A 24,538-nucleotide genomic window follows, 5' to 3' on the forward strand; every position below is an offset into this window, starting at 1 on the left:
ATTGACTGATTTCCTTATATGAACTGGTAAGTAAATTCTTTGAAATTGTTGCACGTTGCATTTATATTTTTGTTCAATGTATAATAACTAGGAGGAACTCTATTCCTCTATCTCTATTCCCCTCTTTCTCCTCTGCCCTTTCTCTTCCTTCTCCCCCTCCCTTTTCTTCACATTCATACACACTTATTTTCTATTTCAGAATACGGCTACTACATTTTCTCTACTCAGTCTACCTATTTCAGAATGTAATTTAGATAATTAGTGGAATTAAATGATGTAACATTGTATTTAGCCCTCTGTTTAAATCTTAAATATGTAGGCAAATGTGTATTTTAAGATATCTTAAATGTAAAGGTTATAATATTTGCTGGGTAAGACCAGCATAGTGCTGTGTTTTTGTGTGTTGGGTGAAGTTGCCTCTAGACGCTGATCTTGGGTCAGTTTTGTACTTTCCCCATAATGGCTATGGTTAGAATTTAGGGAGTTGAAACTGATTCTAGGTCTCTACCTAGGGGAATCTTCACCCCATAGCTTGTTTTCTTTGTGTGAAGTACTGTACTGTACGCCAGGCTGTCAGTAGCACCACATATAGGGGCGGAGCAGGAGATGTGGTGTATGCTACCTCCTCCCCTTGAAAAAACAAGCTCTGTTACCACAGAACACCTGTCTTCCCTTTCTCCACTTCTCCCCCTCTATCCCTGTACGCCTCCTTTCTCTCCATTTCTTCTCCCTCAGGCAAGCCTTCTCCCACTCTTTTCTTCTCAGCCCAGTTCTTTGTCCATCGCTTCCATTGGTCTTCCTTGTTTTCTCCATTCTGCTCTCAGCCACTCACTCATTCTCTCCTGCACTGTCTTATCTGTATCCAGTTCCATGCTTTGTGTTCACCGTGTGACTGGCCTTAGAAACACAATATCAGCTGTTTCTCTCTTCCGTTGTGTCATAAGTGCACTCTATTCCCTACATAGTGGACTACTTTTGACCAAAGCCCATAGAGCTCTGGTCAAAACTACTGCACTACATAGGGAATAGGGAGCCATTTTGGATACAACCATAGTATTGTGCTCCTCAATCTCTAATGTACTGTCTATCTGTATTGTGTGCAACCTGTGTGACTAGCCTTAGACACACAATATCAGCTATTTCTCTCTTCCGTTGTGTCATAATATGCATCCCAAATGGGGATACATAGGGAATAGGGTACCATTTGGGACAGACATAGTATTGTCCTCCTGTGGCCTATTTATCATATGGCTTCTGACAGTCACCTCAACAATTGTCAAACCAGGAATAACCTCCAACTTGACTTGTTCTCAAATGGGCTGGTGCCTTAGTCTTTGAAAAAGCATGTTTAAAAAAAAAATTATGTCCCAGTCTGTCTCGTCCAGCTCAGTGATGTGGCAAAAACCCGTGGTCGCCGGTTAAATAGGTCTCTCAAACCCTGTACCTCTGGATTAAAATAGATGGGCCATGTCTTCCGTCTCCAATGGTCACATCATTACCACTGGTGACAGACAGACCGTTTGCATCCCAAATGGTACCCTATTCCTTTTATAGTGCACTACTTTTTATCTGGGCCTACAGGGCTCTGATCAAAAGCAGTGCACTATATAGGGAATAGCGTGCGATGTGGGATGCAGACAGCTTTTAAGCCCTACAGCAGTGTTTCCTGAGTGGTGGGTGAGGACTAGCTGGTAAGTTATGGCTAGTTCCTTCCGGATCGCTGCTAATGTAATCAAATCAAATTCAAACATATGCAGTTGTCACAAAGTGCTTTACAGATACCCAGCCTAAAACCCCAAAGAGAAAAAGCACAGTGGCTAGGGAAAACTCCCTAGAAGGAAGGAACATAGGAAGAAACCTTGAGAGGAACCAGGTTCATTCAAAAGGCTTTCAGAGAGGCAACTCTATTTACATATGAGCTCTATGGACTACAACGCTCTATTGAGTAGTAACTGTTGCAAAACAGCTTTGCTATCAATAGCAATGCCGCTTTAGGCAGTCTATAGGAGACCAATATGACTGTTAACCGTTCATGTTGTTCTCACCTGCACATTCTCCCTATCATATTTCATGCATTCTTTCATCAAATAAGGGTTGTGTGTTTGAGGTGTGTCAGGAATGGAAAGAGCACAAGGGAGTAGCTAACCACAAAGAAAGAGAACTTGATGGGAAAAATGGGAATGTAGTATTGAGTGGGAGTCTGGGAGAAGATGCACAATGGGCTCACATGGGCTTTTAGTAATAAACAGGGTTAACCATTAACTTTACAATACACACCAAGGTCTATCCTCATGGCTGTTTTAAACAATCAAGACCCAGCCAGTACCCGTTCTTTAGTGGAAGTAGACAGTGCATAGGAAGTAATGAAACACATCTGTGCAGTCCACAAAATGGACAAGGTTTATTAAGCCACAAGTAGGTAGACAAGGTCTCACTTCCCTGAAATCATGTAATACCTATACTCTTAATATAACTTTAATGTTTTGCATTTCACCTTGACTACATTTTTTGTACTGTTACACTAATATCCAAACCACCGGAATGCTTCGCCTTTCCTGAGGTGCTGTTGCTATAAGTATTACTGTACTGTACTGGGAGTGTCTGCAGCGCTCACCAGCAAGCCGGGTATATTTATCTTGGTGTTAGCAGAGCGGTGGCTACAAAGGTGGAATGTCAGGAAGCCTAAATGTGACTTAAAAGCACCGGTTACATTTTAGTCCAGCACAATAAAATAAACACGACCTACTTCTACAGATTTTTATGAATGACAGTATTCATCCCCAAGCACGCCCCCCAATCAATTTGTAGCCCTCTCCTTAACTCCACCCATTTGGAATGTCTGGCCCGCTGCCCGAATGATAATTGGCTGGACATATGGCGATGCATGGGCGGAGTTTCTGCGTAGCTCACGAGTTGGTTTAAAGTAGATCAGGATACTCTCTCTGTTGAATGATTTTTTTAGAGTGCTGTGACGATCTCCGGGAAGGGATGAAAATAACTGTTCTCTACACTTCAACGACTGCTATTCATCTAACGCAACTGTGCGACTGTAGTCTATTCTTGAAAGAGGATTTAAAAGTTCAGAACTGTCTTCAAGCGGACTAATAACGAGGTCAGAGCTTGTTTTTTGACAACTGTCTACTGTTTCTTTGGAATTTTCAATAATTATGGCAAAACGTATCATCTTTGTTTTCTTGACAATGGCAGTCACCAGTCAGGTAAGTCGTATCACCTTGGCAGCTGTCAAATTAGTATGATTTTGATCATATGCAAATCATGCAACAAAATAGCAATGGATGAGTGGATTGCTTAGATCGTTTTGTAATGAGCAGTTGGAGGTGATTTGACTGTCATACGCAAGTAATTGTATTTTAGAGAGACACAAGTGAGAACTTTGTCTACCGTTTTTTTCTGTTGCCTGAAGATATATATTTTCAAACTGCTGTAGCCTACAGACTATTTGGTAACACTTTTACAAGACAGTGCTACTGTGTAACTGCTCGTGTAATTTTGTAATTACTCATTGTTACAATTAGTTACAATGTACTTACAGTAGTAATCCTTAACCCTAACCCTACTAATGAGTAATTACAATACTTGTTACACTGTGATTACAGGAATAATCACAGTTATAAGGGCACTGTAATGTAAAATGTAACCGACTATTTTTGTAGCCCACCAGTCCTACCTTGAATTGTGTCTTTTTTTTATAGGCATGTGTGTGCTTGTCAAATAACTTTGACTCACTGTCTAAGGGTGGGACTTTTACATACTGTTGATTTTTTTTACTGGAAGAAGTTGGCACGGAAGACTAATGTACTGCTACTCGATTCACGAGTTGGCAGGGGATTGGATACAACACTTAAACAGCTGCCTAGACAGACAAGACATCCACAGGGATGAAGGGGTAGAAACTATATGAGCTTCAAATTGAAGTTAAAGTACATCAATTAATTGTAAACAGTGTTCAAAACCACTCCAAAGGGGACACAATAATCAATTTAAATAATCAGTTGACATCTCAAAATGAATATAAAATGAACAAAATAGACTCCTAGAACATCTTTATCACTAGTAGTGTTTTACCCATGAAGGCAGACCACAACAAGAAATTACATGACAAAAATGACTTTTTACTTTCCTATGCTTCTTTCAGTTTATGCCTAGGAACCTAAACCTCTCCTCTATCCTCTTCCTCTCTCCTCCCCACACCTCCAGGTGGGTGCCAGCTGCCCGGCGGTATGTGAGTGTCCAGCCATGCCCCTCTCGTGCCCCCCCGGGGCGAGTGCGGTGGCTGACGGCTGCGGGTGCTGCAAGGTGTGTGCCTCCCAGCTGAACCAGGACTGCAGCCCCACGATGCCCTGCGACCACCACAAGGGACTGGAGTGCAACTACGGCAATGACGTGACCCTGGCCCAGGGCATCTGCAGGGGTAAGGTTGTGATAGGGGGAGGAAGTGGGGCGTTTGGAAGTGTGTATTGTAGAAGTGTTGGGATTCAAAGTGTGTAATGTAGGTGTTCAGTGTTGGAACTATGATGATGTGTGAATAGTGTATGTGTATATCTTGTCAAGTGTGATGTGTAGTAGTTAGTTGATGCTGAGTTTTTATGTGATAGCATTTTAGGGTGCATGTATGAGAAATATTACCGCAGGACTAAAACATGTGTTGAAAGTCACCACAGCCCCAGGACTTAGCACGTTGGATCCCAGTGGTGGAGGATATTTGGATGTTAAGTAGATTCCTTATGGAGCTCAATCTCACAGACCAAAATGGAACTAGTTCTATCTACATCAAACCAAGATTCCAATCCTTCATAGACTAAGATTGGAGGCTTTCACCGTGTCCATGATATGCAGACAGAGACTCTTCTGGATTCTTACTCACAAAACTTCCTTCCTCTGCCCTTTCTCTGACCTCCCTCTAGATCTAAGTGTTCTCTCTGGGTTACAGTCTGTGTGCCATGTCAGTGTCGGTTATTGTGTGTTTGCTAGTTGTTAAGGGGAGGATTGAGTAAAGGGGGTTTCAGCTGGTGTAACTGGAGTATATAACAGATTCCTCCCGGTCATACCTGGGATTGTCAGTGGAAGTTCTTGTCCTCATCCTCATATTTAGACTCTCCAGAGACATGGATGGATGGTTCCCAAAATACCCCCTTGTTACATGATAGCACATTACATACTGTAGATAGTAAGCAGTTCCTTGGTCCTGCTGATGGTTTTATGTGTATATAAATCATAAATATGTTACTACCTCAAAGTGGTCTTAGTATCCATCTAAATTGCCCCTAAAGGAATTATGAAGTTGAATTGAGTTGTACTGAACTGTACCTAACTGTACTGTACTGTACTGTACTGTGCTGAATTCAATGGAATTCAATGCATTCTCCTCATTTCCCTCTCTTAACAGCGAGAAAGGAGGGTCGTACGTGTGAGTATAACGGGAGGATCTACCAGAACAGTGAGAATTTCCGCGCCGGCTGTAAACACCAGTGTACCTGCATCGACGGCGTCGTGGGCTGTTCCCTGCTCTGTGCCAACCGTCTGCCCCCCGCCATCCCCTCCTGCCCCTACCCCCAGCTGGTCAGGGTGCCAGGGCAGTGCTGCTTCACTGTGGACTGCCACAAGGGTACCTGGCGCCTTCCCCCCACCAAGCAAAATCGGCAACCAACACAACCCAAACCTCAGCCAGACCAGTACCAGCCGGATAACACACTGGGCAATGAGCTGGTGGAGAGAGGCAAGGGCTGGGAGAATGAACAAGGCTACAAGCACCTGCCTGGTGAGGAGCTGTTGCACTCTTGACATTGACCAAATGCATTGTTATTGATCATGATAGATACTTGGCTGTAGCTTATCATGTACACTGAGCGATCATCGCTAGCACTATTAGCATTTTTGGTATAATAGTTGATGACTATTGGTCGATAGTTACTCATGTTTGTCTGTACATCAGTCAGTCATGTATCCTGGTTTCTTCCATCTGTGGTATATTCTCCCTGTAACTCCCTTCCTTCCTTCCCTTTGTCTCCCATGCTCCTCTTCCTCCCACCCTTCCCAGTATGGAAGAATTCGTTGGAGAAGTGTGTTGTCCAGACAACGGACTGGTCCCATTGCTCACGAAGCTGTGGGATGGGAGTGTCCTCACGCATCACCAACGACAACGCCCAGTGTAAGCTGGATAGAGAGACGCGCCTCTGCACCATCCGGCCCTGCGGTGACGTAGCCATCCCACCCAAGGTAAATTCCATATTTAGACAACGCAGTGGGCAACTGTGTAGTATGTGTGTGTGTGTCTGTGTGCCCATCAGTGTGACTACATATATTTTCATTCATCATCATCATCATCCCAGGCAATAACAATATCTCCCTTATCATTTACTGATCTGGTATCACTTTGATAACAAACCCCAACCCCCTAGACTGTTTCCTCTGCGGAGCACGTCCCGGTGGGAACAGACTAGCGTTGATTTACTCACACTGGCGGTGGCGCCCTTTTAAATATAGTCCCCCCCACCCCACCCACGGCATTCCTGCCAAGCAACTGTCCATAGCTAGGCGCCTGAGCCCTGTGCACTCAGCCAGGGAGATGGTGTGTCTATATTAATCCTCATCTGTTTCTCTGGATCAGTGCTTGCGACCCAAATGCCACACCCTATTTAGTGCACTACTTTTGACCAGGGCACATAGGGCTCCTGACAGTGCCCATAAGGCTCTGGTCAAAAGTAGTGTACTATGTAGGGAATAGGGTGCCATTTGGGATGCACACTGTGGGCTGGGAGATTATTGCTGATTTACCACTGAGACTAATAAGGCTTCTGTCTGTCTGATTGCGAGAGAAATGAGTTTCAGTGAGTTTGATTTAAAACTTTGTTTTGTCACTGTGTTCAGTTAATTTCATAACTTTACTATAATTTTTTTAATTTTTTTATTTAACCTTTATTTAACCAGGAAGGGCTCATTGAGATTTAAAATCTATTTTTCAAGAGCGTCCTGGCCAAGATAGGCAGCACCAAGTCATTACAAAAATTACAGACAGACAACATGAAAAACTACAAGTAATCTAGTAAAAACCATTGAATTCACAAGAGTATAACAATATCAAAAACAGCAAATTAAAAACATTGACAGGTCAGGGAATCAGCCTCAAAATCCTTCATCAGTGATTTAAAAACACCAATCGGGACAAGTTCTTCCAGTTGAAAATTATTTTGTAAGGTGTTCCAAGACGATGGCGCAGAGTACATAAAAGACCTTTTACCAAATTCAGTTCGGACATTTGGAACAGTTAGCAGGATAAAGTCTAGCGAACGAAGAGAGTACCCACCACATTTCTGAACAATAAAAATGCCCAAATAAAAAGGTAGTAAACCCAAAATGGCTTTGTAAATAAAAGTATACCAGTGACTGAGCCTACGAGTGACTAGAGAAGGCCAGCCAACCCTGGTATACAAAGTGCAGAGGTGCGTAAGGGTTTTGCAGTTTAAATAAATCTCAAAGTGCCATGGTAAAGAGTGTCAATTGATCTCAAACACTGAGCGGAAGCATTCATATATAAAATATCCCCATAGTCTAGTAAAGGCATAAATGTAGCTGAATAATTGAATAAACTTCAGTTTTGTTTTCAGTACTGACACTTTGTTAGTGATAAGTGATAAGTTCATGATGATTTGGTTGCATAGGCCTTCCGGACATTTAATTGAAAGATGTTTTAAAGATGTCTGCAAAAGTTTGTCATTTTATTGAAACAATACAGGTGCCCCAACAGTACAGCATGATACTTTTACTTTCCTCTGCCCTCTCTGATTATCTCCCCCTTTCTCTCTTATCCTCTCATCCCCTTCCTCCTTCTATTCCCTTTACAGAAGGGCAAGAAGTGCTCCCCGACTCCAAAAGCCTCAGAACCCATGCGTCTGTCGTACGGCGAGTGTCAGAGTGTCCGCCTCTACCGGCCCAATTACTGCGGCGTGTGTACGGATGGCCGCTGCTGCTCGCCGCGTCGCACGCGCACCGTTCCTGTGACTTTTGTGTGCCCGGATGGCGAGCGTTTCCAGAGAGACGCCATGTTCATCCAGTCGTGCAAGTGTAGCAAGGAATGCGGCCATCTCAACGAAGTGGCCTTGCCACCACAGCACTGGATGTATGGAGACACACATAAGTTCATTGACTAGCTTGATTTTGTTTTAACAGAATCCTCAAACTTGACTGAGAACATTGACAAGGGAAGGGTGACATTTTTTAAAATAAATACCATGGGCCTTGAGGGTGTTTTTCTCTGCAGGCCTCAAATAACAGAACTGAGCTTCACAATGGGCTCTCAGTGAAAGCCTGGCACTATAGTAGCAAACCCCCAAATAGTAAAGTACTTACTGTATGTTTGACTGGAGTGGTTTTGATTGACAGGTGATCCATTCACTCCTGAATGTTCCTCAGACATGGCTCTGAACTCCGGCCTACAGTCCCACCTGGCGTTTTTGTTTAGTTACGGTGTGACATAATGAACAGGACCCAGCCACAAGTTGCTAGGGCCTTCACAGCAACGGCAGAGAGAAACAGACGACAACACAACACTGTGTTGTAGAATAGAAACACATGAACTTGAAGGAACTGTACAGGGTTATTTACTGTATAAAGTGATATGATGCTTTGCCTACACTAACCAGGGTCATATTCACTAGGCACCAAATGGAAGAAAAGAGTCTGACACGGGGAGGGACAAGCTGAAGTTGTTCAATAATAAATACTTGTTTTGGTTATCCGTTGCAAAACATTTTGCTAGGGCGTGCACTAAGACTACAACCCAGCTCTATGAGGGCTGGCGTGATACTGGGGCATCCCACAATGCACTGAGAACAGTGACTTTAGAAGATAAGTGACATCAAGCCTGGATGGGCTGAAACGTCTTGACGAAGAGACTGACAAGGTGGAGTATTTAGCTCAGCGCGGGGTACTCGAGTATTAACATTATTTATTCGTATTCTTGTCCAAAGAACTTGACACTAACTCTCTGCAGTAGAGAGTGACGTTCAGTGTAGTTGGGATGATGAGCCGTCTAAAAGCAGGTTTATGTGAGAGGTGGTAATGAAAGAAATGTGTGTCTCAAATGGCACACTATTCCCTATATACTGCACAAAGTAGTTCTCTATGCAGGGAATGGTAATGATAGCCTGTTTCCACTGACTGCAGTACTAAAAGGAGCTCTGTCTGTAAATGAGACGTGTTCAGAAATGACTGGACCAATACCAATTCACTTCAAATGACCTCTAATCTCTTACCAGATTCAGATACGTTTTATTAACAGGAATGACAAAGCCACTGTTGCTAAAGCGAAGTGAGATACTGTAATCAACAACAACAGTAAACATAATGAACACATAATAATATTAGAGAATAATCAATAATGAATAACATTGGCGAATAATTTTCAATATTGTGTATGTGTTTGGGATTCATTCATGTATTGTATGCTGTTCCTGAAATCCGAAAAACTATTGTTTATACATCTTTAATTATGATTTGTTACTCCAAAACTGTCATATGAAATGTTTTACTATAAAACTGTAATATACAATTGTACAACGTCTACTTCAAAATGTATGTTTGTCATAACTTAGAATATGTAGCCAAGCTATTAATATGGCGCTAGTGATTGTTGGTGTGCACATGATACAAAGCTGACCTGCCTGCTTCAGAGTTTCAGTTACATGTGATGTTTTATTTTAACTTGACTTGTATCGTTTCAAATTCTTTCATTTGGCAGTCATTTGATTAGCCGGTAGGAAGAGGTTGATAAACTGAAAGGATTTGCAAAACACACCTTCTTGGCTGCTGACATTTTTGGGAATGTGTTAAAGGGATAGTTCATCCAAATTACAAAATTACATATTGGTTTCCTTACCGTGTTAGCAATCTATGGGCAAGGTAAGACAGTAATCACTGGTTTGGTTTTGTTTACATGGTCACTGTTTCCACTATTGGCACAAATCCAATGCAAGTCAATGGTACTGATATAAGCATTTTTCATGCTTCATGTCCAAATCATCTATAGTAACTTCCCTGAGCTACACAATCAATTTGAGATACTTTAGGGTGATTTGGTCAGTAAGCACAAAACAATGCTAATATCAGTACCTTTGTGCCACACATGCAAAAAAAGTTAGGATTTGGAGACAGTGACCAGGTAAACAAAAACCAAGCATGGATTGCTGTCATACATTGTCCATAGACTGCTAACATAATAAGGAATACCAGTAGCCTGTATGCCATTTTGTAATTTGGGCGAGCTATCACTAACAGCGGACTAATGAACAAAATACTAAACTATTCCTTTAAGACTACACCTTGAAGGCTGAGCCAGGGTGAAAAAGATGCTAAAAAGCCACCCTGTTACTTTTGTCACTGAACAGGAACTCCAGTATTGATGCCATCAACACAAACAGATAGGGTACGGGTGGATTATGGGGGGTGCACGGACTAGACCAGTCAGCATGGGGCAGAATGTATGGAGAGACCCATTGGGGACCATAGACATTGAGGTTTAGGTGGTTTAGACCTATTATTAAATGTATTGAATAGTATCTGCTTTAAAGTGTACTGAACACAGAGATATCACAGGACAACACTGACATTCTCACAGAATCATATGCAGACATTTACAATAAAAAGCATGTTATGTGGACATTCAAATCTGAAAAACTGAAACGTGCAGCAGGCTGCTCATTCAGGACAAAACATGTGTCTTGAACAACTTCGCCCTCAGGTGGAGATTTTTTAACAGTATATTAGGTTTAATACATGGGCGAAGTTGTTAACTTTACCTGTCATCAACTCCCAGTTATTCAAAAAATATCTGTCTCGATTTCGCATATCGGATAGGATTAAATGCATGGAAATATAATGACTAGGACGGGTGTCCCCATTCAAGTCAATGATTCGTCCGTTATGTTCATAATATTTTTATCTATTTAATCCTGGCTGCTGTTAATAGGTTTTCCCCGCTCGCGCTAGTGTACCTCTTCCAACTCTCAGCATCCAGTGGTGCTCGCGCTCTACTGAGTTTGTGAAGTCACGCACAGGCTGCTGTCGGGCGCGCCAGCGCAGCGGTGGTTCTCGCCTCGGGGATGGCGCCCTATGTTTCGGTGTTCAAGTCGGGTTTTCAACCTCAGGACAACAAACGTCCGATGGAAAGTGTCCTTCCCGACGCGGAGCAGCTCCTGCTGTTCCTCAGAAAACTCAAAGAGGTGTTCGAATTGTGCGACGAGGATTCGGATGGTTACATTCGCGTGGAGCATTTCGTAGACCTCGGTTCACAGTTCGGCCAAGGAGACGAGGTAATATAAATTCCAATCAAGCATCACCTGGTGTTTTATGGAGTACGCTACAGTAGCGTTTGTTTATACGTTTAAAGGCTTTGTTTCTATGTTTCTTGTTGTGTTTTATGTCGTGTAGACTATGTTATTACACATTCATAGATATTTACTTACAATAGACTAATTCATTTATGTTTGACTATTCAGAACATATAGCCTGTACCATAAAGTGGAACAGGCTCTTTGTACCAAAAGCTGAACAAAGTGTCTTACACCTGTAAAAGTATATTTTCTTGGCTGCTAAAAAACAAGATAGACGTGAGATTTTATTTTCAAGTAACTGTTAACGTTAGAACTAGTTTTCAGTGTGGCTGTGGAGGAGAGTACAGTAACACTTTCCAGTGAGATAATCTGATTCAGCCTTTCTCTCTCATTTCTTTTATTCAGGCTCTAATTTTGGCCCAAAAAGTGAAACTCATTTTCGTCCAAATGTGTTATTTTGTCGTAGAGAAATTAGGTCAACTACTGAGAGAGAGAGAGAGAGAGAGAGACTGGAAAATAGGCTAATTGTGTTCTTTTGACTGTATTAATGGACTGTAGCCAATAGCTCTCAATTGCATCAGCCTTTTGAAATTTTATATAATGTTTCAGCCTCAACATAGTAATAAACATAGACAGACAGGTTTGTTTTAGTAAAGGAGTTTTCTCTGTTATAAATTAGGCTTAACACAAGCCGTCTGCCATTTGTCATGGCATGGCTGCGCTCTGCTGAACCGGGCTGAGTGATTGTGTGAGCAGGGAGCAAGCATGCATAGACCTGCCTGTGTAGATTCAGAAACAGATACAGTGGGGAGAACAAGTATTTGATACACTGCCGATTTTGCAGGTTTTCCTACTTACAAAGCATGTAGAGGTCTGTAATTTTTATCATAGGTACACTTCAACTGTGAGAGACTGAATCTAAAAAAAATCCAGAAAATCACATTGTATGATTTTTAAGTAATTAATTTGCATTTTATTGCATGACATAAGTATTTGATCACCTACCAACCAGTAAGAATTCCGGCTCTCACAGACCTGTTAGTTTTTCTTTAAGAAGCCCTCCTGTTCTCCACTCATTACCTGTATTAACTGCACCTGTTTGAACTCGTTACCTGTATAAAAGACACCTGTCCACACACTCAATCAAACAGACTCCAACCTCTCCACAATGGCCAAGACCAGAGAGCTGTGTAAGGACATCAGGGATAAAATTGTAGACCTGCACAAGGCTGGGATGGGCTACAGGACAATAGGCAAGCAGCTTGGTGAGAAGGCAACAACTGTTGGCGCAATTATTAGAAAATGGAAGAAGTTCAAGATGACGGTCAATCACCCTCGGTCTGGGGCTCCATGCAAGATCTCACCTCGTGGGGCATCAATGATCATGAGGAAGGTGAGGGATCAGCCCAGAACTACACGGCAGGACCTGGTCAATGACCTGAAGAGAGCTGGGATCACAGTCTCAAAGAAAACCATTAGTAACACACTACGCCGTCATGGATTAAAAGCGCACGCAAGGTCCCCCTGCTCAAGCCAGCGCATGTCCAGGCCCGTCTGAAGTTTGCCAATGACCATCTGGATGATCCAGAGGAGGAATGGGAGAAGGTCATGTGGTCTGATGAGACAAAAATAGGGCTTTTTGGTCTAAACTCCACTCGCCGTGTTTGGAGGAAGAAGAAGGATGAGTACAACCCCAAGAACACCATCCCAACCGTGAAGCATGGAGGTGGAAACATCATTCTTTGAGGATGCTTTTCTGCAAAGGGGACAGGACGACTGCACCGTATTGAGGGGAGGATGGATGGGGCCATGTATCGCGAGATCTTGGCCAACAACCTCCTTCCCTCAGTAAGAGCATTTAAGATGGGTCGTGGCAGGGTCTTCCAGCATGACAACGACCCGAAACACACAGCCAGGGCAACTAAGGAGTGGCTCCGTAAGAAGCATCTCAGGGTCCTGGAGTGGCCTAGCCAGTCTCCAGACCTGAACTCAATAGAAAATCTTTGGAGGGAGCTGAAAGTCCGTATTGCCCAGCGACAGCTCCGAAACCTGAAGGATCTGGAGAAGGTCTGTATGGAGGAGTGGGCCAAAATCCCTGCTGCAGTGTGTGCAAACCTGGTCAAGAACTACAGGAAACGTATGATCTCTGTAATTGCAAACAAAGGTTACTGTACCAAATATTAAGTTCTGCTTTTCTGATGTATCAAATACTTATGTCATGCAATAAAATGCAAATTAATTACTTAAAAATCATACAATGTGATTTTCTGGATTTTTGTTTTAGATTCCGTCTCTCACAGTTGAAGTGTACCTATGATAAAAATTACAGACCTCTACATGCTTTGTAAGTAGGAAAACGTGCAAAATCAGCAGTGTGTCCAATACTTGTTCTCCCCACTGTATATAGCCTAGACTAGAAACAGCGCAAAGCACACAAGAGAATGTATCTTATCCTAACCCGTCACTGACCTGCTCTGTCTGAATAATAATTGTGTGCAATGAATTGGCACTCTCTTTATGTGAACAATTAACTATTTTAATTGGCGCTCTGTATCTTTGTAAATGTAATTAGGTTGGTAATAGACCACTTTGCCTGTCTCCACACAGGCTTTTTCCAGTAAGAATGATTCATAGGCTGTGTCCGAAATGGCACCCTATTCCCTATATAGTGCACTACTTTTGACCAGAACCCTGGTCCCCCTGGTCAAAATAGGGTGTCATAGTATGCATACACAGGCAGATCTGCGTAGCTCTACAGGAGTCCACTGTCCTGCAGTGTGTCCTACTGTTCTGAGTGTGAGTTGGGGATGGATGCACTCAACTTCCCACAGGTTGATAAGCATAAACTGATCTCAGACCAGTTTTAACTGGACAACCCATACTCTCCCGACTTTGTCATTGGCTAAATGATACCAGTTTGGTCTTGATGTTTTAACTGTTGTATAATTAACAATGATACTGAAGTAAGGCCCATCCAAAAATAGGTTGTTGTTCATCTGTGCACACAGTAGAAACAAGTCCCTTGTGTTCCAATCTATGTCACAGGGCTGGAACATTAGTGTTGATTGGCTCCCCCGTGTTCTGTTGCTTATCACTTCTCTGGAACATTAGCTCTGATTGGTTCCTTTGGGATGCTTTGCATGGACTGTGGGCACATGGATCAAATCAAATTTTATTTGTCAAATGCGCCGAATACAACAGGTGTAGTAGACCTTACCGTGAAATACTTACTTACAAGCCCTTAACCAACAGTGCAGTTCAAGAAATAGAGTTAAGAAAATATTTACTAAATAAAATAAAGTAAAAATATATGTATATATGTATATAGTTCGGGTGTCCATTTGATTAATTGTTCAGCAGTCTTATAGCTTGGGGGTAGAAGCTGTTCAGGAGCCTTTTGGACCTAGACTTGGCGCTCTGGTACCGCTTGATGATGTGGAGAGGGGTTAAAAAGGGGTGCTATTAATAGTAGGTAGTGTGGGTTTTCAACTATGCATGTAGCATCAACACTCTCCTCAGCAGATGTAGTGAATAGGTCTATATGGACCCTGAATTCTCATGTTGGAACTACCTTAGTTCAAAATTAAATGAGCATTTGAGAAAGAGGCAGCTCGATGAAGCTAAATCTTTTCAGCTAAACAATTTCCCCAAAGCTTCTCTCAATAGTTTTAGTAGACCACAATGGTCCACTCTATTAGTTGACCCTGATGGTCATCTATGAACGTTTGAACATCTTGAAGAATGATTTGGCCTTAATGGCCATGTACTCTTATACTCTCCACCCGGCACAGCCAAAAGAGGACTGGCCACCCCTCAGAGCCTGGTTCCTCTCTAGGTTTCTTCCTAGGTACCTGCCTTTCTAGGGAGTTTTTCCTAGCCACTGTGCTTCTACATCTGCATTGCTTGCTGTTTGGGGTTATAGGCTGGGTTTCTGTATAAGCACTTTGTGACATCTGCTGATGTAAAAAATGAATAATTTTGAATACATTTGATTTGATTTGAGTTACGCACACAGAACATGATGCAGATTAGATTAAACCTGTCTGGACCTCTCCATGTCCTACTGGCAACATGTAACCTCAACATCATCCTTTCACTGCTCCCATATTCTGACCTATCCTGTCCACTCCCGCTATCCACCCACTCACAGTCACACTGATCCCCTCCTCCTCCTAATCCAGCAAAAGTGAATTTAATCTCCTAAAAACTCAGACTCACTGGTCCAAATCATCCAACACAATGACCTTCATTTCACCCAGTACTTTCCTGTTGACCCAGTTGCTGTGCCGACAGTAACTAGGGCGTTAGAGCCGTGACCGTCTGGTGTGTGTTTTGACTGACAGCTGGCTTACACAGTGAGGGATGGTGATGCACAGCTGTATAGCAGAGGTTGGACAGATGGGACCGAGGACCCATCGTGTGTGTGTGGTCTGTTGAAGGACTCTCTCACCACATTCTCAGACACACACGCACACAAATGTATGAGCATACACATACACACACAAACACACGCATACGCACGCATGCACACACACACAATCTCTCTGATATTCACACAGTCATTCTCAGTCACTAGCAGGTCTCTATCCCCAGCATTTACAATTTCATGACACCGTTTTACCAGCCACAGTCTAAAAGTAGGAGTTGAAAGAGCTGCAGGCAGCATCTAAAGTGCATTAAATGCATAATTCATGAGCACAGTACAGTTCTTCTGTGTCTCTGCTCCAGCCCACATGAAAGATGTGGATGTGGGTTGATGGTGGGAGCGGCTACAGAGTTGCATACATTTCCTCCATCACAGGGAGTGCAGGTCGGTACTATGGGCTGTTTACAGTAAGATAACCCTCTGTCTCCCCCTCCTCACTTTCACGTTGACTATTACACAGGATCATCAACCGAGATCTACCAGTTCACCTCTGACTGGTATTGGCTGGTTTTATTTATACATTTTATTGTTATTTATTTTATTTATTTCACTTTTATTTAACCAGGTAGGCCAGTTGAGAAGAAGTTCTCATTTACAGCTGCGACCTGGCCAAGATAAAGCAAAGCAGTTCGACACATACAACAACACAGAGTTACACATGGAATAAACAAAATACAGTCAATAATACAGTAGAAAAAGTCTATATACAGTGTGTGCAAATGAGGTAGGATAAGGGAGGTAAGGCAATAAATGTCACGCTCTGACCTTAGATATCTATGTTTTCTTTATATTTTGGTTAGGTCAGGTTGGGACGAGGGTAGGTATGCTAGGTTTTGTATTGTCTAGGGTTTTGTAGTTCTAGGGGTTTTGTAGGTCTAGGTATTTGTATGTCTATGTGTAGTTGCCTGTCAGCACTCATTTGTATAGCTTCACGTGTTCATTCCTAATATAATAAAGAATGTACGCATACCACGCTGCGCCTTGGTCCGATTCATACGACGAACGTGACAATAAATAGGCCATGGTGGCGAAGTAATTACAATATAGCAATTAAACACTGGAATGGTAGATGTGCAGAAGATGAATGTGCAAGTAAAGATACTGGGGTGCAAAGGAGCAAGATAAATAAATAAATACATTATGGGGATGAGATAGTTGGATCGGCTATTTACAGATGGGCTATGTACAGGTGCAGTGATCTGTGAGCTGCTCTGACAGCTGGTGCTTAAAGCTAGTGAGGAAGATATGAGTCTCCAGGTTCAGTGATTTTTGCAGTTCGTTCCAGTCATTGGCAGCAGAGAACTGGAAGGAAAGGCGGCCAAAGGAAGATTTGGCTTTGGGGGTGAGCAGTGAGATATACCTGCTGGAGTGCGTGCTACGGGTGGGTGCTGCTATGGTGACCAGTGAGCAGAGATAAGGCGGGGCTTTACCTAGCAGAGACTTGTAGATGACCTGGAGCCAGTGAGTTTGGCGGCGAGTATGACGCGAGAGCCAGCCAACGAGAGCGTACAGGTCGCAGTGGTGGGTAGTATATGGGGCTTTAGTGACTAAACGGATGGCACTGTGATAGACTGCATCCAATTTGTTGAGTAGAGTGTTGGAGGCTATTTTGTAAATGACATCGCCAAAGTCGAGGATCGGTAGGATGGTCAGTTTTACGAGGGTAGGTTTGGCAGCATGAGTGAAGGATGCTTTGTTGCAAAATAGGATGCCGATTCTAGATTTAATTTTGGATTGGAGATACTTAATGTGAGTCTGGAAGGAGAGTTTACAGTCTAGCCAGACACCTAGGTATTTGTAGTTGTCCACATATTCTAAGTCAGAACCGTCCAGAGTAGTGATGCTGGACGGGCGGGCAGGTGCGGGCAGCGATCGGTTGAATAGCATGCATTTAGTTTTACTTGCATTTAAGAGCAGTTGGAGGCCACGGAAGGAGAGTTGTATGGCATTGAAGCTCGTCTGAAGGTTAGTTAACACAGTGTCCAAAGAAGGGCCAGAGGTATACAGAATGGTGTTGCCTGCGTAGAGGTGGATCAGAGAATCACCAGCAGCAAGAGCGACATCATTGATGTATACAGAGAAGAGAGTCGGCCCGAGAATAGAACCCTGTGGCACCCCCATAGAGACTGACAGAGGTCCGTACAACAGGCCCTCCGATTTGACACACTGAACTCTATTAGAGAAGTAGTTGGTAAACCAGTCAAATGCCTTGGCCAGGTCGATGAATACGGCTGCACAGTAATGTCTCTTATCGATGGCAGTTATGATATCGTTTCCGTATATACAGTATATATACACACACAGTCTTATGCATTCATAATGTGTGCTCTATATGAGTGAGATCCTCTATGTGTGAAGAGCCGTACTTTAGCTCTAGGTCATAACAATATGAGCTGTGTTGTAGTGACTCAGTAGTTACTCAGAGAGGGACTGTTAGAACAGGTGGTGGTGGGAGGCTCACAGCTACAGGTCACACACACACACACACACACACACACACACACACACACACACACACACACACACACACACACTCACACTCACACAGTCTTTATCGCTCTCTCCTCCCCTGCAATGCTCAGTGCACCAGCTTCATCTGTCTCTGTTACCTGCCAAAACTAATTCCCCCAGCCTTCCCCCTCTGTGTGTGTATGTGTGTATTGAGTGTGTGTGTGTGTATGTGCACTCGCTCAACATTGAAAAGTTGTTTACAATTTCATCTGTAGGTTTGCATAGATTCTCTTTGTATTATATGAAGCTAAACCCATGACAAATTTTTTTTTTCAACCTTTTTGTTGCCTGTCCCATGTTCTACAGGTGAAGAAGTTGGCCAAATGCTTGGACCCCAATGCCCAGGGCAGGATCAACTTCAAGGACTTCTGCCATGGAGTGCTGGCTATCAAAGGTAGGAATGAGAGGCATGCACAGGGAGCCAACCATCGGCAACTGCATAATTCAGTTTTACTGGTGTGTGTGTGCGTGTCTGCGTGCATGTGCGTCGTGCATACATGCATATGGTGTCTTCCCACTGAGGCAGAAGAGCATCATTCAGCAACACTATTCTGCCATTACCCTCCTACTCAGGTTATAGATGCTGGAACTGAAGAGGCTGGGTAACTCCTACTGCCTAGTTACCATGTAGTTACCATGGAGTAGAGTTGAGTCACATGTTCATACATACATAGCCTACCTACAAAATGGTCAAACAATATTGTACTCTTTTTCATAAGAAGGTAGTCTAGCTCAAACCGCCCAAATATTTTTTTTCTGAGAGAACCAATCAAAGCTCAGCCAGAAATAAGTACAACTTGGCGCGAATATTGCATTTTCAATGGCCTCCTGTCCAGACAGTGTGTCAGCTCTCCCTCCCTGACTGCGTGAGTCTCGTCAGCCAGGCTAAAGAAAGAGTGCATCAGCATCAGAAAGTGAAGGTGGAGAGACATAAAGGATGCTGGAGAGTTAGTGTCAATCAAAAGTGAAGCCCTACAATTTAGAGAATAAAAAGTCTGCTTTGGGCTATGTGAGTCATTCACTGACATTATGAAAGTCCTGCCCATGATTGAATCTTAACATCTTCACTATGGTCAGTTTGTTTTTCCCTGCTACACACTCAAGGCTTGTTTCTAACAACCAGGACACTTGAGTGGACACCAGCCAACCAGGACACATGAGTGGGGAACCAGCCAACCAGGACACATGAGTGTGGACACCAGCCAAACAGGACACATGAGTGGACACCAGCCAACCAGGACACATGAGTGGGGAACCAGCCAACCAGGACACATGAGTGGAAAACTAGCCCCGCCAGGACACATGAGTGGGGCACCAGCCAACCAGGACACATGAGTGGGGAACCAACTAACCAGGACACATGAGTGGGGAACCAGCCAACCAGGACACATGAGTGGGAAACTAGCCCCGCCAGGACACATGAGTGGGGAACCAGCCCTGCCAGGATGTTGTTGTGTATTGCTGGGGCCAGACACGTTAACGGCTAACATCTAACGCTCACCCCATAGAGCTCCATTGTAATTGATTGACTGCAGGTGTGCATGCTTAGCAGTGACCTGCCTCTACTCTGGCCCCAGCTCAGCCACTGCAGCCAGGGGCTAAATCCACAACCTATAGATGGTGCAGTGATGCTAAGGCAAGGTATGGGCACAGGGAGTTTGCCTTGTTAATACGGTGCATGCGTGGTGTCATGTCAGCTGCCAATGTGAATTTAGGATGATGAACCACAGATGATGGACTGAAGGCTTTGTTTTAGTCAGATTAAACTGCTACTAGTCTACTCCCACTCTAAGTTAAAGCTGAGCCCTCATGTCTCCCTCTTACAAAGCCGAAGACTGCGTTTCTAACCTACTCCCAACCAATCATTAATTCATCCCAACAAACTCCTTCAGCCCTCCGTGTCACTGTTGGCTCACTGTCTGTGTGAATATGTGTGTGTTGAATTATAGATAGGAGAAAAGTAAGTGCACGTGCAGAAGTGCATGTTTCCTAAATACTTACAGGAAATGGATTGTGAACTCAACTAGTCTACCTCATATAACTGTGGCAGTTGTTTTTTGTCTTGATGTCTCATTACTTTATGCTAATATAACGGCTAACAAGTACAGCAAGGTCTCACATCAAGGATTTCATTTGATGGAAAGAAAAGCTACCCAGGGATGGAGAGACAAGTTGACAGTGGGAGTTAAAGAATATCATGTTATTCTATACAGTATGTATAGAACACCTTCTCCCCCTCTCTCTTTCAGGCTGTGAAGGGATCCTGAAGACCACACTGGAAGCTCGCAGTATCACACAGCGTCCCTATGAGACCGACAACGGTTACTACTACCAGGTACATAATGTGTGTGTGTGCCCTTCGCCAGGCCAGCCTCATTAGTTGTACACCCCTCTTTTCATTACCAAGTCAAAAGTCATGTGAAACCCTCAAACTACATTGTTTTCTTGTAACATGGGAGCTTTGACTTTCTAAGCCCTTCATCCCAATCAGCCCCATAATGTGGTTATATTTTTACACTGTCTTTTCTCTCTCTGCACGGATAAACCTAGATTAATGTCAGCATGTGAATCTGGACATGAACTCTAGCCAGAGTCAAGGCAAACTCCCATACAATGGATTAACAGGCATCACATCAAATATAGTGAGTTGTACCATACCTTTACAAATGTATGTCTTTACCAACATTACTTATTTTGATTTTATTGTAGGCCTAGTAGTTTGCTTCAAAGTTAAATTTCATTAAATGTTTGTGTAATTACAGAGTACAATTTTTCGGCGTAAGTACCTCATGTGACCAGAGGGTGGCGTACTTTATCCATGCCATTGCCAAAGAGTAGTCACAGTAGCTGGCCCAGATTCTCTCCAGCCCAGCCCCATTCTGTAGACATGGCCTTTGTTTCACGCTTCTCTCTCATTTAAGGTCAGTAAACTAAGATAATTGGCTTATTATGTCATGGGGGGTGTACAGTCTATAACATTTTCAAGTGATGCCGCCCAAGCTTTCACCACACTGGAGCAGACCCGGGTTCAAATATTATTTAGAATCATTTCCATCTGGCACTCTAGGCAGACTAGAGCAAACGCTCAATGTATTTGAAAGATTTCAAATAGTATTTGAGCCAAGGTCTGCATTGGAGAGGAGGATCCCCATATTAGGTGTTACAGTATGTGTCATTGTAATGTCCCACTCATCGGGTCATCTCTGGGGAAACAAGATATCGTGTGGTAACACTTTCTACCACGACACTAGGCCAGGGGGTCTCTCTGTTTATGTAAGCAATGTTGAAGCATTGATTTAATGTCAGTAGGTATTAACTAGGGAATGTTTTGCGTTTCTGTTTTCAATTGTGTCAGTGTATGTCAGTGTGTCCTTTTATGTAAGCCCTCTCTGTGAGTACCCAGATTGAGAGCGTTTTTCTTCCAAGGCTTCTACTGCAAATGCATTATCCACATGGAGAAATATATATATATATGCTCTTGAAATATGTACAAAGCCTGTAATTTAATACATATCCGTCTCCTGCCATCAATGAAATAGCTTTTGTAAAGTGACTCTGACATTACAAAATGCCTCTGTCTCCTTCACTGGAAATGTCATTGAACTAAGGTAGTCTCGTTCACAAGGCAATGGAACTGTATGACCCTGGTGGTATATTTAGTAGTTCAACTGAAGCTGACTGAATTCCCCCATACAGTTGAAGCTATAAATCCATCTCACACACACAAACACACACACACACACACACACACACACACACACACACACACACACACACACTCACTCACTCACTCACTCACTCACTCACTCACTCACTCACTCACTCACTCACTCACTCTTCACTCACTCACTCACTCACTCACTCACTCACTCACTCACTCACTCACTCACACTCACTGAGGCTATAGTGTCTTGTTGATTTACAGCTGACCTAAAGAGAAAAATGTCATCACCATGGCCATAATGGTGCGGGGCCCAACTTATAGAGACACACAGAGTTCCCTTACTACCCTACAGTTAATGCGTGTGTGAATGGGAATGTGTGTGTGTGTGTGTGTGTGTGTGTGTGTGTGTGTGTGTGTGTGTGTGTGTGTGTGTGTGTGTGAGTGTGAGTAGGCCTGGACCAAGATAAAGATGATTCCAGTTCCAGGAGCTGACTTGCTACCAGATGGTCATGTATAATTGATCCCGTTCACTTCTCCCTCCTCTAGTGTCTACTCAACCTGTTGCACTAGATGCTGGGAGAGGTTGGGTGTCTCATACCTGGTATAGGCACAGGTAGCTGTGGTGAACAGGGACGGTACCTTTAGCTGAACGTATATACATTCACAGTACAAGTTTGGAACTATTTGTAAGTACATTGTGAATAGCTTTTTTCTTGAGGATCAAGATAGTGTACATTGTTTTTGTATTGATGTTTTGGGGGTTAGTTTGGGTGGCAGAGTGTAGTTATCTGGGACAGTGGGGTTGTTATCCAGTGTTCCAGCTGAGCTGTCTGGACTAAAGAGGTTTGCGAAGGGAAAACTTGGTTGCCATTGTGAGGAGACAGAGGAATCTCAGAATCTCTGTGCTCCAGTGCAGCCTCTAGAGGAGAGAGAGAGAAACAAAGAGCGAGAGAGAGATAGGAGGAGGAGAAGTGTGTGATCTGCCTCATTAGTGTAAGAGGAGGTACACAGGATTTATTTGCCTGTTCACTCAAATGGATAATGTGCTGAGCGAGTGCACATACACACACACACACTCAACACACACATACACACACACAGAGGGGGAAGGCTGGGGGAATTAGTTTTGGCAGGTAACAGAGACAGATGAAGCTGGTGCACTGAGCATTGCAGGGGAGGAGAGAGCGATAAAGACTGTGTGAGTGTGAGTGTGTGTGTGTGTGTGTGTGTGTGTGTGTGTGTGTGTGTGTGTGTGTGTGTGTGTGTGTGTGTGTGTGTGTGTGTGTGTGTGTGTGTGTGTGTGTGTGTGATGAGAGCTTGGTCTAGATGTGCAGCACCAGGGAGGTAGGGGTAGAGAGATAGCAGATCAGGGGGAAAGCAGACTCCTGTAATTGACAAGCCTGGTTTACAGAATTAGGTCAGAGCAAAAAGAGTGGGATCCCTCCCCTACACAGTGTCACTAGCAGGGTAACAACAACAGAGTCATATCTACCACCACTCCTGTTGATATATAGGAGCTAGTACAATGTTGCGTATCGTACCCACATAGCATCGCATATCAGACATTTCTACACTATTAGACGTCATAGTTTATGATGTAGCTCTATGTGTCTGGTCATTCCGTGTCATCCGAGTCAGTATAGATTGAAAATGTCATTGTCTCTTTTCAATAGCTCAAAATAAGCCAAACGAATTAATGAAAATGGCTAATAAAGTGAACAAAGTTCAAGGAACTGCAAATGTTTACTGAAGCATAGGGAGTAGAGACCATGCTTGTTGGTGTTTTAAGGAGTCAACTGTTCTGAGGGTAGATCAATCGTGATTGGTTCTTAAAACATGTACAAACTGGAGACTTACATCCCCCAGAGACCCACTTCAGTCCCCCAAAAGAATCCCCTCTACAAACCTCTTACTGGTACTGACTCTGAGCTGAGATATCCCTCTCTGCCTTAAGACGCTTGTCCTCATTAGAACTGCATGGATTACACTGACAATCCACCAGTGCAGTTAGCATGCTAAAAGATTAGCAATGAACTCCATTTTGGAAATATCATGCTAGAAGATTAGCATGGAACTCAATGGGTTGAGTATTTACTTGACTAGGTAGGCTGCAGGGTTGTGTAGGTTACTTTCTAAATGTAATCCTTTACAGTTAGTAGTTACTTGTCCAACATTGTAATCAGTAATGTAATTTTTGGATTACCCAAACTCAGTAATGTAATCAGATTATTTTCAGTTACTTTTAGATTACTTTCCCATTAAGAGGCAAAAGTTAGTAGCTTGCACAGCCACAAAGTAATAAAATCAGATTTGAAACCTTTTAAAAAGAAAAATACATTTCACCTTTATTTAATCAGGTAGGCTAGTTGAGAACAAGTTCTCATTTACAACTGCGACCTGGCCAAGATAAAGCAAAGCAGTGCGACACAAACAACAACACAGAGTTACACATGGAATAAACAAGCGTACAGTCAATAACACAATAGAAAAAAAATAAAGTCTATATACAGTGTGTGCAAATGGCGTGAGGAGGTAAGGCAATAAATAGGCCATAGTAGCGGAGTAATTACAATTGAGCAAATTAACACT

General features: G+C 43.1%; 2 protein-coding genes across 4 annotated transcripts in view; both read left to right on the forward strand.

Moving 5' to 3' along the window:
- Positions 1–2,950: 2,950 nt before the first annotated feature.
- On the forward strand, positions 2,951–9,813 carry LOC139567717 (CCN family member 1-like). 2 transcript variants are annotated; one of them, XM_071389152.1, is made up of 5 exons: positions 2,951–3,218; positions 4,219–4,432; positions 5,408–5,779; positions 6,059–6,237; positions 7,863–9,813. In XM_071389152.1, exons 1-5 carry the CDS (start codon positions 3,168–3,170, stop codon positions 8,166–8,168), a joined length of 1,122 nt encoding a protein of 373 aa, XP_071245253.1. In that variant the 5' UTR covers positions 2,951–3,167; the 3' UTR covers positions 8,169–9,813. The 2 variants fall into 2 exon arrangements, with proteins under 2 accessions (XP_071245253.1, XP_071245254.1); XM_071389153.1 differs by having other exon boundaries at positions 2,951–3,112.
- A 1,256-nt stretch (positions 9,814–11,069) lies between these two features.
- The window catches only part of LOC139567716 (rab11 family-interacting protein 4A-like), an 87,892-nt gene continuing 74,423 nt past the window's right edge, over positions 11,070–24,538 (forward strand). For both annotated transcript variants that reach the window (XM_071389148.1, XM_071389149.1), the window contains exons 1-3: positions 11,070–11,327; positions 18,592–18,679; positions 20,535–20,620. In XM_071389148.1, the coding sequence (XP_071245249.1) occupies positions 11,118–11,327; positions 18,592–18,679; positions 20,535–20,620 (384 nt within the window). In that variant the 5' untranslated portion in view covers positions 11,070–11,117. The remainder of the gene's footprint in view (positions 11,328–18,591; positions 18,680–20,534; positions 20,621–24,538) is intronic.

This window comes from Salvelinus alpinus, chromosome 2, assembly GCF_045679555.1.
Source record: "Salvelinus alpinus chromosome 2, SLU_Salpinus.1, whole genome shotgun sequence".
Classification (NCBI taxonomy): domain Eukaryota; kingdom Metazoa; phylum Chordata; class Actinopteri; order Salmoniformes; family Salmonidae; genus Salvelinus; species Salvelinus alpinus.

Coding starts and splice junctions, on each gene's coding strand:
- LOC139567717 (XM_071389152.1), top strand. CDS start 3,168: ATGGCAAAACGTATCATCTTTGTTTTCTTGACAATGGCAGTCACCAGT. Junction 4,433..5,407: donor GGCCCAGGGCATCTGCAGGG/GTAAGGTTGTGA, acceptor CTCTCTTAACAG/CGAGAAAGGAGGGTCGTACG. Junction 6,238..7,862: donor ACGTAGCCATCCCACCCAAG/GTAAATTCCATA, acceptor TTCCCTTTACAG/AAGGGCAAGAAGTGCTCCCC.